Source organism: Neolamprologus brichardi, chromosome 14, assembly GCF_056152115.1.
Source record: "Neolamprologus brichardi isolate AB-2024 chromosome 14, ASM5615211v1, whole genome shotgun sequence".
NCBI lineage: Eukaryota > Metazoa > Chordata > Actinopteri > Cichliformes > Cichlidae > Neolamprologus > Neolamprologus brichardi.
Window position 1 is genome coordinate 40,598,073 of NC_142117.1, and position 18,063 is coordinate 40,616,135.

At 42.7% G+C, this 18,063-nt stretch overlaps 1 protein-coding gene across 1 annotated transcript; it reads left to right on the plus strand.

Annotated features, from left to right (window-relative positions):
- The first annotated feature begins 3,150 nt into the window (after positions 1-3,150).
- LOC148099725 (uncharacterized) lies at positions 3,151-15,350 on the plus strand. Its single transcript, XM_087851336.1, has 9 exons — positions 3,151-3,682; positions 10,776-10,856; positions 11,864-11,911; positions 12,010-12,042; positions 12,454-12,501; positions 12,600-12,632; positions 13,108-13,155; positions 13,254-13,286; positions 14,995-15,350. Exons 1-9 carry the CDS (start codon positions 3,151-3,153, stop codon positions 15,243-15,245), a joined length of 1,107 nt encoding a protein of 368 aa, XP_087707462.1. The 3' UTR covers positions 15,246-15,350.
- Positions 15,351-18,063: the final 2,713 nt, after the last annotated feature.

Consider the following 18,063-nt stretch of genomic DNA (forward strand, 5'->3'; position numbering starts at 1 on the left):
TGTATAGTCTCAACTTATCTGTGTTGAATGGATGTTAACATACTTTTGTGTTTGCTTGCACAAGGTTTCAGAGCACCCTGACCGTTCTCAAGCTGATGTGCCCATGGCATCGTCCTCCTTTGAAGTTGATGAGCAGGTGACTAATTTTCTGGTGTTGTTATTATTGCAACAAGAACACAGCCGAGTTGTTTGGATGTTGATAGTGAGGGTGTTAGACACAAGTCCTATAGTGTTGGTTAATGTAAGATACCTACATTATGAGGACTGTGTGTGTTTTGGATGCGTAAGTCTATTGAAAGATGGGCTCTCAAGTCTTTGTGTAACAGAGACCCTGCAGTGTATGAAGCTTTCAGGTACATTATTATGAGGACTGTGTGTGGATACTGCCGAGTGTCATGTTGGTTCACACTGGAGAATTAATTTTCACTCAATATTACTTCATTACATTTACCTCATTTATGTCAATAACCAGTGTACCTTCATAACTGTATTGTATAGTCTCAACGTATCTGTGTTGAATGGATGTTAATGTACTTTTGTGTTTGCTTGCACAAGTTTTCAGAGCACCCTGACCGTTCTCAAGGTGATGTGCCCATGGCATCGTCCTCCTTTGAAGTTGATGAGCAGGTGACTAATTTTCTGGTGTTGTTATTATTGCAACAAGAACACAGCCGAGTTGTTTGGATGTTGATAGTGAGGGTGTTAGACACAAGTCCTATAGTGTTGGTTAATGTAAGATACCTACATTATGAGGACTGTGTGTGTTTTGGATGCGTAAGTCTATTGAAAGATGGGCTCTGAAGTCTTTGTGTAACAGAGACCCTGCAGTGTATGAAGCTTTCAGGTACATTATTATGAGGACTGTGTGTGGATACTGCCGAGAGTCATGTTGGTTCACACTGGAGAATTAATTTTCACTCAATATTACTTCATTACATTTACCTCATTTATGTCAATAACCAGTGTACCTTCATAACTGTATTGTATAGTCTCAACATATCTGTGTTGAATGGATGTTAATGTACTTTTGTGTTTGCTTGCACAAGGTTTCAGAGCACCCTGGCCGTCCTCAAGCTGCTGTGCCCATGGCATCGTCCTCCTTTGAAGTTGATGAGAAGGTGACTAATTTTCTGGTGTTGTTATTATTGCAACAAGAACACAGCCGAGTTGTTTGGATGTTGATAGTGAGGGTGTTAGACACAAGTCCTATAGTGTTGGTTAATGTAAGATACCTACATTATGAGGACTGTGTGTGGATACTGCCGAGAGTCATGTTGGTTCACACTGGAGAATTAATTTTCACTCAATATTACTTCATTACATTTACCTCATTTATGTCAATAACCAGTGTACCTTCATAACTGTATTGTATAGTCTCAACGTATCTGTGTTGAATGGATGTTAATGTACTTTTGTGTTTGCTTGCACAAGGTTTCAGAGCACCCTGACTGTCCTCAAGCTACTGTGCCCATGGCATCGTCCTCCTTTGAAGTTGATGAGCAGGTGACTAATTTTCTGGTGTTGTTATTATTGTAACAAGAATACAGCCGAGTTGTGTGGATGTTGATAGTGAGGGTGTTAGACACAAGTCCTATAGTGTTGGTTAATGTAAGATACCTACATTATGAGGACTGTGTGTGTTTTGGATGCGTAAGTCTATTGAAAGATGGGCTCTGAAGTCTTTGTGTAACAGAGACCCTGCAGTGTATGAAGCTTTCAGGTACATTATTATGAGGACTGTGTGTGGATACTGCTGAGTGTCATGTTGGTTCACACTGGAGAATTAATTTTCACTCAATATTACTTCATTACATTTACCTCATTTATGTCAATAACCAGTGTACCTTCATAACTGTATTGTATAGTCTCAACGTATCTGTGTTGAATGGATGTTAATGTACTTTTGTGTTTGCTTGCACAAGGTTTCAGAGCACCCTGGCCGTCCTCAAGCTGCTGTGCCCATGGCATCGTCCTCCTTTGAAGTTGATGAGCAGGTGACTAATTTTCTGGTGTTGTTATTATTGTAACAAGAACACAGCCGAGTTGTGTGGATGTTGATAGTGAGGGTGTTAGACACAAGTCCTATAGTGTTGGTTAATGTAAGATACCTACATTATGAGGACTGTGTGTGTTTTGGATGCGTAAGTCTATTGAAAGATGGGCTCTGAAGTCTTTGTGTAACAGAGACCCTGCAGTGTATGAAGCTTTCAGGTACATTATTATGAGGACTGTGTGTGGATACTGCCGAGAGTCATGTTGGTTCACACTGGAGAATTAATTTTCACTCAATATTACTTCATTACATTTACCTCATTTATGTCAATAACCAGTGTACCTTCATAACTGTATTGTATAGTCTCAACGTATCTGTGTTGAATGGATGTTAATGTACTTTTGTGTTTGCTTGCACAAGGTTTCAGAGCACCCTGACCGTCCTCAAGCTGCTGTGCCCATGGCATCGTCCTCCTTTGAAGTTGATGAGCAGGTGACTAATTTTCTGGTGTTGTTATTATTGTAACAAGAACACAGCCGAGTTGTTTGGATGTTGATAGTGAGGGTGTTAGACACAAGTCCTATAGTGTTGGTTAATGTAAGATGCCTACATTATGAGGACTGTGTGTGGATACTGCCGAGTGTCATGTTGGTTCACACTGGAGAATTAATTTTCACTCAATATTACTTCATTACATTTACCTCATTTATGTCAATAACCAGTGTACCTTCATAACTGTATTGTATAGTCTCAACCTATCTGTGTTGAATGGATGTTAATGTACTTTTGTGTTTGCTTGCACAAGGTTTCAGAGCACCCTGACCGTCCTCAAGCTGCTGTGCCCATGGCATCGTCCTCCTTTGAAGTTGATGAGCAGGTGAGTAATTTTCTGGTGTTGTTATTATTGTAACAAGAACACAGCCGAGTTGTTTGGATGTTGATAGTGAGGGTGTTAGACACAAGTCCTATAGTGTTGGTTAATGTAAGATACCTACATTATGAGGACTGTGTGTGGATACTGCCGAGAGTCATGTTGGTTCACACTGGAGAATTAATTTTCACTCAATATTACTTCATTACATTTACCTCATTTATGTCAATAACCAGTGTACCTTCATAACTGTATTGTATAGTCTCAACGTATCTGTGTTGAATGGATGTTAATGTACTTTTGTGTTTGCTTGCACAAGGTTTCAGAGCACCCTGACCGTTCTCAAGCTGCTGTGCCCATGGCATCGTCCTCCTTTGAAGTTGATGAGCAGGTTGCTGTACTGTTATCACCAGACATGGTTGAAGCCCTAACGCAGCTCATAAGCAGAAGACTAGAGTGTGGAGTCCCGGAAGAAAACCCCTTCCTCTTTGCAAGATCCAACTGTTTGACTCCTTACAGAGGACAGGACTGTCTCAGGATTTATGCAAATGACTGTGGTGCACAAAGTCCTGAACTCATTAGGTCAACACAGCTACGCAAGCATGTTGCAACTTTGTCACACGTCTTGAACCTAAAAAATCACGAGCTTGACCAAGTTGCTGACTTTCTAGGCCATGATATCCGTGTCCACAGAGAATTTTACAGACTTCCAGAGGCTACAACCCAGCTGGCAAAAATATCAAAACTACTACTTGCCATGGAGAAAGGGACCCTTGGAAATCTCCAAGGCAAAACATTGGAAGAGATTGAAATTGAAGGTATTTCTAAGTAGATAGTATTTTAACCCTTAAAGACCCACAGTGACACTGGTGTCACTGCCTCTTTACACTTAGAGACTTGGTTATATATGATTCATTTGATATAAGACCCCCGTAATTTTCATGAAAGTAGAAATAGGTCTGGGCTCTTAAGGGTTAAGGTATCTAGTTTTTAAGCTTTTGAGTGTTCTTAACACAATATATTTAATAACCTTACTTTTACATTAAAGCTGTTAAGAGAAACAAGGAATGTTTGTACCTGCTGTTTAACATCTCCAAAAAGTTGATTCTGTTCATCTGGACATAGCTGAAGTTGATTCTGTTCATCTGGACATAGCTGAAGTTGATTCTGTTCATCTGGACATAGTGTTTTGTGGGAGAAATGTTTCGTCACTCATCCAAGTGACTTCTTCAGTCTCAGCTGACTGCAGGTTTCAATCTTATAAACAGTACATTTGCATAATGACTGAAACCAGCCCACTGAAGGAACAATGGGCTTGGAGGTCAGTCCTTAATCTTAATTATGCAAATTCTCACGACCATTGATCAGCAACCACTGACCAAAACCCACTGATCAAAGACCACTGATCAATGGCCATGAATACCATTCACAGAGAGCTCTTCTGTGTTGTGCCATGCGCTTCGCCAGAGGTTGTTTGGTTTCCCCGATGTATAAATCCTGGCAATCCTCCTGGCACTTAACAGCGTACACTATTTTACTCAGTTTGTGTCGGGGGACCCGATCCTTGGGGTGGACTAGTTTTTGGCACAGTGTTTTGGGGTTTGAAAGCCACAGAGACCCGGTGTTTAGATAAAATGCGTCTCAACTGCTCCGATACTCCTGACACATACGGGATCACTACAGGTTTTCGCTTGGGCAGCAGTTGTCCTTCTCTCCTGGATCGGCTGGAGCTTTCTTTAGGTGCCTTTCCAGCTTTGACAAAAGTCCAGCTGGGATAACCACATTTACTCAGGGCCTTCCTGATGTGATGTTCTTCTGCCTCCTTGGCTGCTGTGTCAGTGGGGATGGTGTTCGCTCCTAATGACACCCAGTTTGTGCTCCAGTGGATGATGAGAGTCAAACCTTAAATACTGATCCGTATGTGTAGGTTTACGGTACACGTCAGCTTTTAGATGTCCCCCATTACTGATGGAAATCTCAGTCTAAGAAAGCTAACCTGCCACTTTTCATAGCCTCCCTGGTGAATTTCATGTGTCGGTCCACAGAGTTCATGTGATCCGTGAATTGTGGTACATCCTGAGATTTGATTTTCACCCAGGTGTCATCCACATACCTGAACCAATGGATTGGTGGTGTTCCAGGGTAGGATAGCAAAGCCCTCTTTTCCACTTCTTCCATGTACAAATTGGCCACGATGGGTGAAACTGGGGAGCCCATGGCACACCCATGTTTCTGCCTGTAGAACTGACCCTTGTATGTGAAGTAGGTGGAATGAAGACACAGTTCCAAAAGCAAACACACTTGGTCGATGCTGAGAGTGGTCCTGTTGCTGAGGTTGGTGTCATAATCTCTTACGGACTACCTTCAATGCTTCCGTGACTGGGATGCAAGTGAAGAGAGATGTAACGTCGTACAAGACCATGGTTTCATCTGCCTCCGTAATGACATCTCTCACCCGTCCATCCATCCATCTTCATCCGCTTTATCCGAGGCCGGGTCGCAGGGGCAGCAGCCTAAGCAGTGGCCCAGACCTCCCTCTCCCCAGCCACCTCCTCCAGCTTATCCGGGGGAACACCAAGGCGTCCCCAGGCCAGCCGAGAGATATAATCTCTCCAGCGTGTCCTGGCCTGCCCCGGGGCCTCCTCCCGGTGGGACATGCCCGGAACACCTCGCCCAGGAGGCGCCCAGGAGGCATCCTTGTCAGATGCCCGTACCACCTCAGCTGGCTCCTTTCAATGTGGAGCAGCAGCGGCTCTACTCTGAGCCCCTCCCGGATGGCCGAACTTCTCACCCTATATCTGAGGGAGAGGCCAGCCACCCTTCGGAGGAAGCTCATTTCTGCTGCTTGTGTCCGCAATCTCGTTCTTTCGGTCACCCTCTTCACCACGACGGACCGGTGAAGCGTCCGCATCACTGCAGCCGCAGCCCCAATCCGTCTGTCAATCTCCGGCTCCCTTCTCCCATCACTCGTGAACAAGACCCCGAGATACTTGAACTCCTCCACTTGGGGCAGGAACTCATCCCCGACCCGGAGTGGGCACTCCACCCTTTTCCGGCTGAGAACCATGGCCTCAGATTTGGAGGTGCTGATCCTCATTCCCGCTGCTTCACCCTCGGCTGCGAACCGTTCCATTGCGAGCTGGAGGCCCTCACCCGATGAAGCCAACAGAACCACATCATCCGCAAAAAGCAGACTTGAGATTCTGAGGCCACCAAAGTGAAAGCCCTCCACTTCTTGGCTGCGCCTAGAAATCCTGTCCATAAGAATTATGAACAAAACCGGTGACAAAGGGCAGCCCTGGCGGAGCCCATCACCCACCAGGAACGAGTCCGACTTACTGCCGGCAACGCGAACCAAGCTCTGGCAACGGTTGTATAGGGATCGAATGGCCCGTAATAATCGGCCTGATACACCATACTCCCGCAACACCTCCCACAGGACACCCTGAGGGACACGGTCGAATGCCTTCTCCAAGTCCACAAAACACATGTAGACTGGTTGGGCAAACTCCCATGCACCCTCAAGTATCCTTGAGAGGATAAAGAGCTGGTCCAGTGTTCTGCGACCAGGACGAAAACCGCATTGTTCCTCCTGTGTCCGAGGTTCGACTAGCAGACGAACTCTCCTTTCCAGCACCCTGGCATAGACTTTCCTAGGGAGGCTGAGGAGTGTGAGCCCCCTGTAGTTGGAACACACCCTCCGGTCTCCCTTCTTAAAGATGGGGACCACCACCCCGGTCTGCCAGTCCAGGGGTACTGCCCCTGATCTCCACGCAACATTGTAGAGGCGTGTCAACCAGGACAGCCCTACAACGTCCAGAGCCTTCAGGAACTCGGGGCGGACCACATCAACACCAGGGGCTCTGCCACCAAGGAGTTGTTTAACTGCCTCAGTGACCTCACCGCCGGAAATTGGTAGGTCATTCCCCTCATCCCCAGACTCTGCTTCCTCCTCGGAAGACGTGTCAGTGGGATTAAGGATGTCCTCGAAGTATTCCTTCCACCGCCTGACAATTTTCTCAGTCGACGTCAGCAGCGCTCTGCCAGCACTATACACAGCGCAGGTAGAGCACCGCATTCCCCTCCTGAGACGCCTGACGATTTGCCAGAATCTCTTCGAGGCAGTCCGAAAGTCTTTTTCCATGGCCTCCCCGAACTCCTCCCACACCCGAGTTTTTGCTTCAGCCACTGCCCGAGCCGCATTCCGCTTGGCCTGTCGATACCTGTCGACTGCCTCCAGAGTCCCACAGGCTAACCAAGCCTGATAGGACTCCTTCTTCAGCCTGGTGGCTCCTTTCACCTCTGGTGTGCACCATTTGGTTAGGTGATTACCACCACGGCAGGCACCAACCACCTTGCGGCCGCAGCTCAATGCAGCAGCTTCGGCAATGGAGACGCTGATCATGGTCCATTCGGACTCAATGTCCCCAGTCTCCCTCGGAATGCTGTTGAAGCTCTGCCGGAGGTGTGCGTTGAAGATCTTGCGGACTGGGGCCTCTGCTAGACGTTCCCAGCACACCCTCACTACGCGTTTAGTAGGGGTGCAACGATACACAAAATTCACGGTTCGGTTCAGTTCGATACTTTGGTGTCACGGTTCGATATTTTTTCGATACAAAAAAAATGTTCATGCCTTTTTATTAATTTGTCATTTATTAAATTTTCACGGCACATTCTGCACCACATCTCTGTGCGTTCATCATTTGTTTGAAGCCAGCTCACCTCCTGCAACCACTTTTCTGAGAATACGCGCTTCTTTTGTGGTTCAGACTCCATTTCTTTGGAGGTGAAGGAACACCAAAGTAATTGCTTAAAGGATTTTGCTTCTTCAACATCTTTAAGAGTTCTAAACAAATGTCTGTCCTCCTCCAGAAAATCCTATGTACGCAAACACGCGTTGCAACTTCTTATCTTGTGCGCGTTTTTTATTTTGACAGCGAATGCGCACCTGCGGACCACTTATGTGCAGCCCTGGTTATTTAGCTCGTCATATTGCAGCCACAGAAATTCTTTTGTCCATGAAACCATAAAGCTGCACTTTCTTTTTGCCTTATAGTCTGATTTGTCATAACTTTTCCGTTTTGTGGTAAGCTTTGTTTGGCTGTCACTTCTTCACGCTGACCTGTCTTATTTGGCTCAGCAGAACTAAAATATATATCCTGCTGCTTTTACACATGCACTCACATAACGCTCAGCGATTCTCTGCGCGATCAACCTCTCACATGTTTAAGCTTGCTGCGGGAGATTTCACTTGTCATGTTTGCATAGTAAGCTAACGATTGATAAGATGTCAGAGGAATTGGTGCGCAAATTATCATCACTCACCAATCAGTACTGTCGCTCTCTATACGCAGTTCGCACGATTGCAAAGTGAAAGCAAAAAACAAGCGCAAATTCAAACGCAATTTCAATATGTCACATATTGACAGTGGCTCACCGATGCCAATGATATAATTACCCAGCTACATTTCCGAAAGAATGCAAAAGCATTGACATATATTTTGCGAGCCCTGTGTCTGATTGAGGAATCACTCATCTTTGGAAAAGAGAGTTTATTACAGAGAAATGGCTCTTTCCAAAATAAAAGCTATACTATACGCTTCTTCTGGGCTATATTCTCAGCACCATATTAAATATATCAGGTCCCCATAAGGAGAATCATGTGCTAACGGCTGTCTAAATGACTCGGGTAAAGTTTGTAGCATGCGTGCTTGTTGTTTTTGTCTGCTTCCACTTGTCTTTGCACTAGGATGATGTCGGAGTAAATGTGCAGTCATATTCGTTGTGTTCCCACTAGTGCTGTCAGCGTTAATCTGAAATGAGGTTAACGACACAACACCTCCGTTAACGAGCTACTGCGGATTGCCTTGTGCGTGGGGCTGGACGGCCAACACAACGAGCTAACTGCGCTAACACACTAGTTCCCACCCATGTAATTGAGCATTGCTGGCACATCCAACATACTGTTTTACTTTAATCCATGACGCGCTTACCTTCAGGGTCATACTTCACATGAAAACCAAAATAGTTCCAAACGCCAGATCTGAATGAGGGTGGGGGAGGTTCAATTTGCCATGTTGCAACGAGCTTAGCTTCTGTCTCGCTAGCTTGCCCTGCGCTCAGTGAATCTGCGTTCGACTACTCCGCCTAGGCTGCACTGTCGAGCGCAGATCCACTGAGCGCTCAACACAGACAGCATCGTCAGAAGGGAAGTTGATAAAATAAATTAAAAATGTTGTATTGTTCGATACATATGCGTACCGAACCGAAAGCACTGTATCAAACGGTTCAATATCGATACGAGTATCGTTGCACCCCTAGCGTTTAGGTGCACCGGTTCTGTCCAGCGTCCTCTCCTGCCACCTGATCCAACTCACCACCAGGTGGTGATCAGTTGACAGCTCAGCCCCTCTCTTTACCTGAGTGTCCAGAACATATGTTCGCAGGTCTGGTGATACGATTACAAAATCAATCATCGATCTGCGGCCTAGAGCGTCCTGGTGCCACGTGCACTTGTGGACACTCTTATGTTCGAACAAGGTGTTTGTTATGGCCAAACTGTGATTTGCACAGAAGTCCAATAACAAAACACCGCTCGGGTTCAGATCAGGGAGGCCGTTCCTCCCAATCACGCCCCTCCAAGTCTTGCTGTCGTTACCCACGTGAGCATTGAAGTCTCCCAGCAGGACAACAGAGTCTCCAGGTGGAGCACCTTCCTCTCCATGGTGATTTTGGATGCTGGGGGCTTTGCATTGCTGAGACAGCCAAAACTTTCGTCTGTAGTTGCTATGCTTCCATTTCTGCAATATTGTTGTTACGAATTGCTGTTTCTGTGGCTGTGATCAGCTCCACTAGCGGGATTTGTGGACACTCTTATGTTCGAACAAGGTGTTTGTTATGGCCAAACTGTGATTTGCAGCAAAATTCAGCCCTTGAGCAAGGATGTTTTTCTCTGTTTCGGTGAGCTGTCTGTCAGACAAATTCTTCACCCACTTGTCCACATCCTCTGTGTCGCATCCTTGTCTCTTCTGGTCACTGAGGACACTCTCCGTATTTTGCCGTGGTTTCCGACGTACAACAAGTAAGTCAAACTTCCTTTGTTGCCTGGTCTTAGACTTCTTGTGCTGTGCTAGACGAGCCTTCTCAGTAAAGTCAAACACCTTTTTAAGAGTATTCTCATCTAGAAGCATTGTCAGTCTCTGTTGGATCCGCTCCTCTTGAGATTTTAGCATGTCCATGGTAAAATTTGTTTGCCTCACCCGTTCATTAAGCAACTGATGCTGTGCCTTCTGGAGGATTTTTGTTGCCCGGAAGCCTTTAACGAAGAGCTCATTTGCAGACTTTTAGGAGTAATCCGGTTTTGTCTGCATCTGAGGCTGAATCTTAGGTGGTTCCTGTAATCCACCATCTTACGTGCTGTTTGCTCATACTGACGTACAAGCTTCAGGCCGTCCTTGCCAAAGTGGGTTAAAACGTCTTGATGCATTCAGAATGCCTCGATTCATAATCAAGGAGGGGGCCTAAGGCCATCTTACAGTGCTGTGATTGCAGCCATTCCCCAACTCTCTGTGTATGGTACTCATGGCTATTGATCAGTGGTCTTTGATCAGTGGGTTTTGGTCAGTGGTTGTTGATCAATGGTCATGAGAATTTGCATAATTAAGATTAAGGAACTGACCTCCCAGCCCATTGTTCCTTCAGTGGGCTGGTTTCAGTCATTATGCAAATGTACTGTTTATAAGATTGGGGAAACCTGCAGTAAGCTGAGACTGAAGAAGTCACTTGGATGAGTGACGAAACGTTTTTCCCACAAAACGCTATGTCCAGATGAACAGAATCAACTCTTGGAGATTTACTTACCTGGATGATTGAGAATGCATCAAGATGCTGCTTAACATATTTTTTTGTCAGATAACCTAGACTTGACAGACTCTGGTGAGAGTGAAGACGGCGAGGCTGACAAAGAATACCCACCAGCACAAACAAAAATGGGTAAATGCACCAACAAACAACTCATATTTATGTAGTATTCAGTTGAATGCAATATTGTGAGATGTTTCAGGTATACACAGTTATTTAAAAGGTAGTAGTAAGGATTATATGTGCACTGTAAGTCTTAAGTATTGAAAATGTCTTAATTTGTTTTGGGCTGAGGTTAATACACTGCTTAAGCTATTCTTGACATAGTCATAAAGATTGATGTCTGTCAAATAATGTCACTAAAGAAAGGTCTAACCAGATCAGTACAAAAAATGTAATAGTACTTACATTGATAGTTTTGTGTTGTGATGCTACAGATATCTAGCCAGAGATGTGTGTAAATGAATCAACCACAACGCAACAGAGCATTAATATTGAGCTACACTATTCAACTACAGAAAAGGGAACTAGGCAATTTGTTGAGGTACCTCCAGGGACCTCTGACAGTATTACCCACTTCCTACAGTGTGCCCACTGATGATGATTGTCTTATAACTGGACTGTTGGAGTATTGTGTTTACATTTTTACAAGGTATGCCGAGAACATCTCTTCCGCTTATCCTAACCCCAGCAAGTGCACTTATTGGACTTGGCTGCCCAGTCGATAAGGCGGGACGTTAGCATAGTGGTTAGCACTGTTGCCTCACAGCAAGACGGTCCTGAGTTCATCGGTCCAGGGTCCGCAAACATGGAGTTGTTTTCTCCATGTTTGCGTGGGTTCTCTCGGCATACTTCAGCTTCCTCGCACAGTCCAAAGAAACTGGGGTTAGGTTAATTGGTCACTCTAAATTGCCCATTGATGTGAATGTGATTGCATATAGTTGTTTTTCTCTGTGTTAGTCCTGTGGGAGACTGGCGACCTCAGTCATTTTAGGACTGAGCTATGGACCTGAGGATTACTTGTATTTATGGATGCCTCTCTCCTTGTTAGTGAAAATCATTGTCTTGTTAAAGGAAAGTCTAAACAGGAACAGAAAATGTGACTGCTATATTGAGCTAAAATACTCCTTGTACTATAGGGAGGAGTACTATGCCACCTGTAGAGGAACCTTCAAACACCTCAAACGGTATAACTATCCATCACCCTACATATTGATGGCTCTTCCATGATTACCAAGCCACTCATATTGTTTGTGATATTTTTGTTTTACTTTTCTATTTACAGATGTGGACTCGGCTGGAGAAGGCACATCACGAGGTACCACAAGAATAAAATATTTTAAAATATCAAGACACCTTTGAACAGATTATTTGAACAACAGACTAGCAAATGGTTATCTCTGTAACAGTGTTTGACAAGCTTTTTGATGTCTTTCATCTGTGTGGATGGCTTTTATGTTTTATTTCTAGTAAAATAGGTGTGTCCAAAGTTTTAACTGGTACTGCAGATATATCATGACAATTCACTGATATGCCAGCTGAACAAATGGTCAATGTAACTTTAAACTTCCTCAGTCATTTTAGGACTGAGCTATGGACCTGAGGATTACTTGTATTTATGGGTGCCTCTCTCCTTGTTAGTGAAAATCATTGTCGTGTTAAAGGAAAGTCTAAACAGGAACAGAAAATGTGACTGCTATATTAAGCTAAAATACTCATTGTACTACAGGGAGGAGTACTATGCCACCTGTAGAGGAACCTCCAAACACCTCAAACGGTATAACTATCCATCACCCTACATATTGATGGCTCTTCCATAATTACCAAGCCACTCGTGTTGTTTGTGATATTTTTGTTTTACTTATCTATTTATAGATGTGGACTCGGCTGGAGAAGGCACATCACAAGGTACCACAAGAATAAAATATTTTAAAATATCAAGACATCTTTGAACAACAGACTAGCAAATGGTTATCTCTGTAACAGTGTTTGACGGGATTTTTGATGTCTTTCATCTTTGTAGATGGCTTTTATGTTTTATTTCTAGTAAAATGCTTTCTAGTTTTGGGAAATGCAGTTAAGATTACTTTGAAAAGACACAATGCTTATTCAAATTCAGAATGAATAAACAGGTGTGTCCAAAGTTTTAACTGGTACTGCAGATATATCATGACAATTCACTGATATGCCAGCTGAAGAAATGGTCAATGTAACTTTAAACTTCTTCAGTCATTTTAGGACTGAGCTATGGACCTGAGGATTACTTGTATTTATGGGTGCCTCTCTCCTTGTTAGTGAAAATTATTTTCGTGTTAAAGGAAAGTCTAAACAGGAACAGAAAATGTGACTGCTATATTGAGCTAAAATACTCCTTGTACTATAGGGAGGAGTACTATGCCACCTGTAGAGGAACCTCCAAACACCTCAAACGGTATAACTATCCACCACCCTGCATATTGATGGCTCTTCCATGATTACCAAGCCACTCATGTTGTTTGTGATATTTTTGTTTTACTTTTCTATTTACAGATGTGGACTCGGCTGGAGAAGGCACATCACGAGGTACCACAAGAATAAAATATTTTAAAATATCAAGACACCTTTGAACAGATTCTTTGAACAACAGACTAGCAAATGGTTATCTCTGTAACAGTGTTTGACAAGATCTGATATGAAAGTTTGGTCAATATGACATGCCAGAATTTTACAAACATTGCATAGTTCATGACTAATATCCAGTATGACCTTAAAGTTGGCATGAGGAATTTTCTTCTCAGGTTCAACATTAGAATACTTTTCTTATTTTGGTTCTTATTTCAGTTTTGGGATTTGAAAGCCACAGAGACGTTATCTTTTAAGAAAATCCGTATCAGCTGTTCTTGTCCTTCTTCGCTCCTGGATTGGCTGGAGCGTTCTTTAGGTGCCTTCCCAGGTTTGACAAAAGTCCAGCTGGGATAACCTCATGTACTCGGGGCCTTCTTGATGTCATGTTCTTGTGCTTCCCTGGCCGCTGTGTCTTTGCTCTATTTTGTAATATCTTGATGACGCCCAAGTTGTGCTCCAGTGGATGGTGAGAGTAAAGCCTTAAATACTGATCTGTCTGCATAGGTTTACAGTACACATCGACTTGAAAGTTGGCTCACTTAAAGCTCCAGTAAACTCAGCTTAAATACTAATATTGCATATTAATACTTACCATTAATCATCTTCAAAAGCCTGATTAACAGTTCAAATGTTCATAACTATTCGAAAACAAAGATGGGAAACTGCTTATCTTGCTTTTTAAACCATATATGAAAACTACATTGGCATGTTAGATCACCTTTTGATTGAAATCTTTTTATTTTTATTTTAAGAGACAATATGAGAGTTGTCAGTGTTGGTGATTCTGTAAATGTGTACATCTTTAAACTAATATTTTTTTGCACGAGTTATTTCTGACTCAAATGTTTTTTAATCTCCCATGTTTCACGGTTTTTATCAAATGAGAAAGAGGTTTCATGTGAGTCATCTTGTTTTGCTGAGTATGACATCAGAGTAGACTGTCCTACATTGTCTTCGGAACAGATTGTTTTGACTTTCAGAGGAATGGAAACAAATGTGTGCCTTACATCACTGGATCTTGAATGAGTCCTCAAAGTATCCTGGATATCTTTAGAGTTTTCATTAATGCTGGTTGTATCTGATCACCCAGAACTTGTCATAATGCCAGGTCTGAACTGGGCTACTGTTACAGTACAAAATCACATGAGAATAAGAGTGGTGGAAATGAGGAATAATTTGCTTGACAAACTAAGTGAAAAGATCAGAGGACAAAGCTGAAGTAATGGGTTGAACCTGGATTCTGCATGATTGGAAGTAGAGGACAATAAAGGAGGACATGATGAAACTGGATGGGAACTAATGTCACTTTGTAATTGGGTGTCCCGTGGCATTCACATAGTTAGAAGTTCTATCTTTAATAGTTTTCTTTGAGTTAATGTTTTTGCGGGAAAGAACGAGCTAGATCTTCTAATCAGAATATAGCTTTTAAGACACTGTATTTATCTAACATGGCAAAAAGCCAAACCCCCGTGTAAATCTAAAGCCCCACAGCTATTTAAACCAAGTGAAAAAATGCTGTGGTTAATGCCTGGACTTCTTTTTGATATGTGTACCATGAAATGGATTTGATGTTTACATCCATATTGTTCTTGAAGAGTAACTTTATAATAACTTAATAATTAACAAATCAAAAGTAAGCTGATCTTATTTTCTCTCCCCCTTGTAGCATTCCCTGGAAATGGCGCAGAAGGGGAAAATCCTCGAAGGAGACAAAAATGTCCATGGTCTCCCAAAGAGATTGCAGCAGTCATGAGACATTTCCGTGGGCACATTGCAAATGGGAAACTAGCCACTGTGACAGAAATCAAACAGTGTAAAAATGCTGAACGTCCTGTATTAGACAGTCGCTCTGTTCAAAATGTGAGAGACTTCGTCAGGAACCGCGGCATAACTCTAAAAAAAAGGAACAGCCGCTAAACGATTAATCAAGTTACAAAAATATATACACAGATGTTTGACATATATGTCATGTTTGCAAAAAGCACGTGTTCTTGTTGAAATAAACTTGAGTATTCACCATCAGATTGGCTATTATTTATATATATATATATATATATATAATTTTTTTTTGTCTCTAAAGACCGTACTTAAAGGGAACATGATATGTGAAAAGCACCTTTTCTGTGCTTGAGCATGTATCTTATTACCAATTCAAGAACTCTGAAGATACACAACCCTGGAACCTTTTCTTTTGGAACTGAATATTTGTCTTTCAGTGAGGCTTTCTTATACTGAGGGGAAAAGTTCCTAAAAGCAAATTCTCATCAGCAGTTGTATAACTCAAATTAAGGAAGATATGTGCTTAATGTAAATGCATAATATACCAACTAGGAAATCTAACCTTTAATTGCTAGCCTTTAACAGAGAAGACCTGTAAATTCATGGTTGAAAAGTTACCTTTGGAACTCTTATCCCTGTATTGCTTTGACTTGAGCATTAGACATTTCATAAAGACTATAGGGAATTCACATTATAAATATGTGATGGCTCCAATACAAATCTAAGAATATTGCATTGAGCTAGTTCTCAAATTCAGGTCTTTGTGTTTTGTGATGTTCGATTTTTGTCATAAGACCACGTTTTGTTAACTATTAATTTTAATATGCAGTAGTAGTGTTTGAGTTTAGCCATGTCCCACTTATTCATTTTTGGCCCTATAATATACTTTGGTGACAGGTATGTGTGTTGTATAGCCAGTGTCCTTACAAATCCTGTTGGGTGTTAAAATGTCTAATATTTTCATAGGCGGGGCTTCTCACCTAATTATCTATGTCCTGATAAGGTTGCAAAAAAACAGGTTCTTATATCTCTAGTTGTGTTGCGTGTATAGGAACTTTGAAGTGAGATCTGTGCTCTGTGGCTCAAAACAGATTTTTTGACGTATTCAGCATCTCTCAGGGGCAAGCGGAAAGTGGTGTCCCCATAGTCCACCACCTGGGCTGGTTTGGAAAAAGTGTCCTTGCAATACATAGAAACCCGTATAGGTGTGTGTGTGTGTGTGTTTGTGTGTGTGTGTGTGTGTGTGTGTGTGTGTGAGTGTGTGTGTGTGTGTGTGTGTGTGTCTAACTGCCTCAGTAATTATGGACCTTATAGTCCTTACAAACACTGTTTCACTAACTTCAGTAAACATTTTACATACATATGTCCCACCGTGAACGCAGCGGTGCACGAGCCACTGCAGTGGAGCTCACGTACAGCTTTGTGGTTCAGACTGTTATCACACACAAACAATCAATGCAGGAGAAATAGCGCGTGCACGTGGTAGATGCCGTCATTTACACAGTGCTTCATGCAGGTGTGATAACGAGACTGTTTGACTGCTGCAGGAGAAGATTGTTGATTTATGTATCTGTGCATTTTCAGATTTTTGTGTTCCAGCTGTTGTATGTTTGTTTTTTCTTACAGGTGCAGCAGTTGGTGATTGTGCATTTCTATTTGGACTCTATTCTTTTATTACATCTTGCACTACGACCCCCATGCACCAATGCCGTGCACCGGGTGTGGTAGGCCTTTGTGTTGCTCAGTGAACGGAGTTGATTCAGCACAGTCCTCCAAGCTATGTGCAGTAAACGTACTATCATCAAGTACTGATTATTATCCGCTTTTTATACGTTTTCTATTTTTTTGCCTTTTTGTGTCATTTCAGATATTGTGTCAGTCACTGTTCCCTCTGAGCACGTGAGCAATCGTGCACTGCTAACACAGTCTCCACGCACTGAAAATCAGCAAAATAAAATAAATACATGTATTTACTTTTATTCCAATTCAGGCTTGATTTTTTTTGTGCGCAGCGCAGATTTTCTGTGTGGCGAGATCGTGTCAGCAGTGCGCGACTGTTCACGCGCACAGCTTTATTACTTCCAGGCTGGATTACTGCAATTCATATTATCAGGATGTCCTAAAACTCGGGTTCATTATGACTTCTATAAAGAGAAACTTCACAATTATAATTTACAACTGAGGAGTGCAAGAAGGTCCTGCTTCTCTGACATCATCACCAAAAACAGCCATAATGCTCGGGTCTTATTTTCTACAGTTGACAGGCTAACAAACCCTCCTGTGTCAGTGGCAGCTGAACTTCGACCATGGCCTGCAATGACTTCGCCAAATTCTTCACACACAAAATCCAAAAGATTAGACAAGCAATTGGTACATCAACAGCAGATCCAGGACATGTACTGTGTCCACCAAAAAACTGTTTAAACACCATCAAACAGTTTCACCCTATTAACAGCAAAGACCTGGAGGACATCTTAGATCAACTGAACTCCTCCTCTTGCTGTTTAGATGTCCTGTTTTTCAAAAAGGTCTCAAAGACTTTGGAGTCAGACCTGTTACAGATCGTCAGCTTTTCTTTAATGTCATGTGTGTTTCCAGAACCACTAAAAACTGCTGTAATTAAACCTATACTGAAAAAGGACAATCTTGACAAGATACAAATGAAGAACTACAGGCCGATCTCAAATCTCCCATTTTTAAGTAAGATCATTGAAAAAGCAGTTTCTCAACAGCTCAATTACTTCTTAACACAGAATAACTGCTATGATGCCTTCCAGTCAGGTTTTAGACAGAACCACAGCACTGAAACCGCTCTGACCAAAGTGTTTAATGACATATGTCTGAGTACAGACAGTGGAAACATGTCAGTCTTAGTTTTACTGGATCTCAGTGCAGCATTTGATACAGTTGACCACAACATATTACTCAAACGGAGAACTGGGCAGGTCTTTCAGGA

What these genes read in the sequence shown, in the direction of transcription:
- LOC148099725 (XM_087851336.1), top strand. Translation starts at nt 3,151, where the DNA reads ATGTTAATGTACTTTTGTGTTTGCTTGCACAAGGTTTCAGAGCACCCT. An exon ending in ACCTTCAAACACCTCAAACG is followed by an intron (nt 11,912 to 12,009) that starts GTATAACTATCC and finishes TTCTATTTACAG; the next exon opens with ATGTGGACTCGGCTGGAGAA. An exon ending in TGGAGAAGGCACATCACGAG is followed by an intron (nt 13,287 to 14,994) that starts GTACCACAAGAA and finishes TCCCCCTTGTAG; the next exon opens with CATTCCCTGGAAATGGCGCA.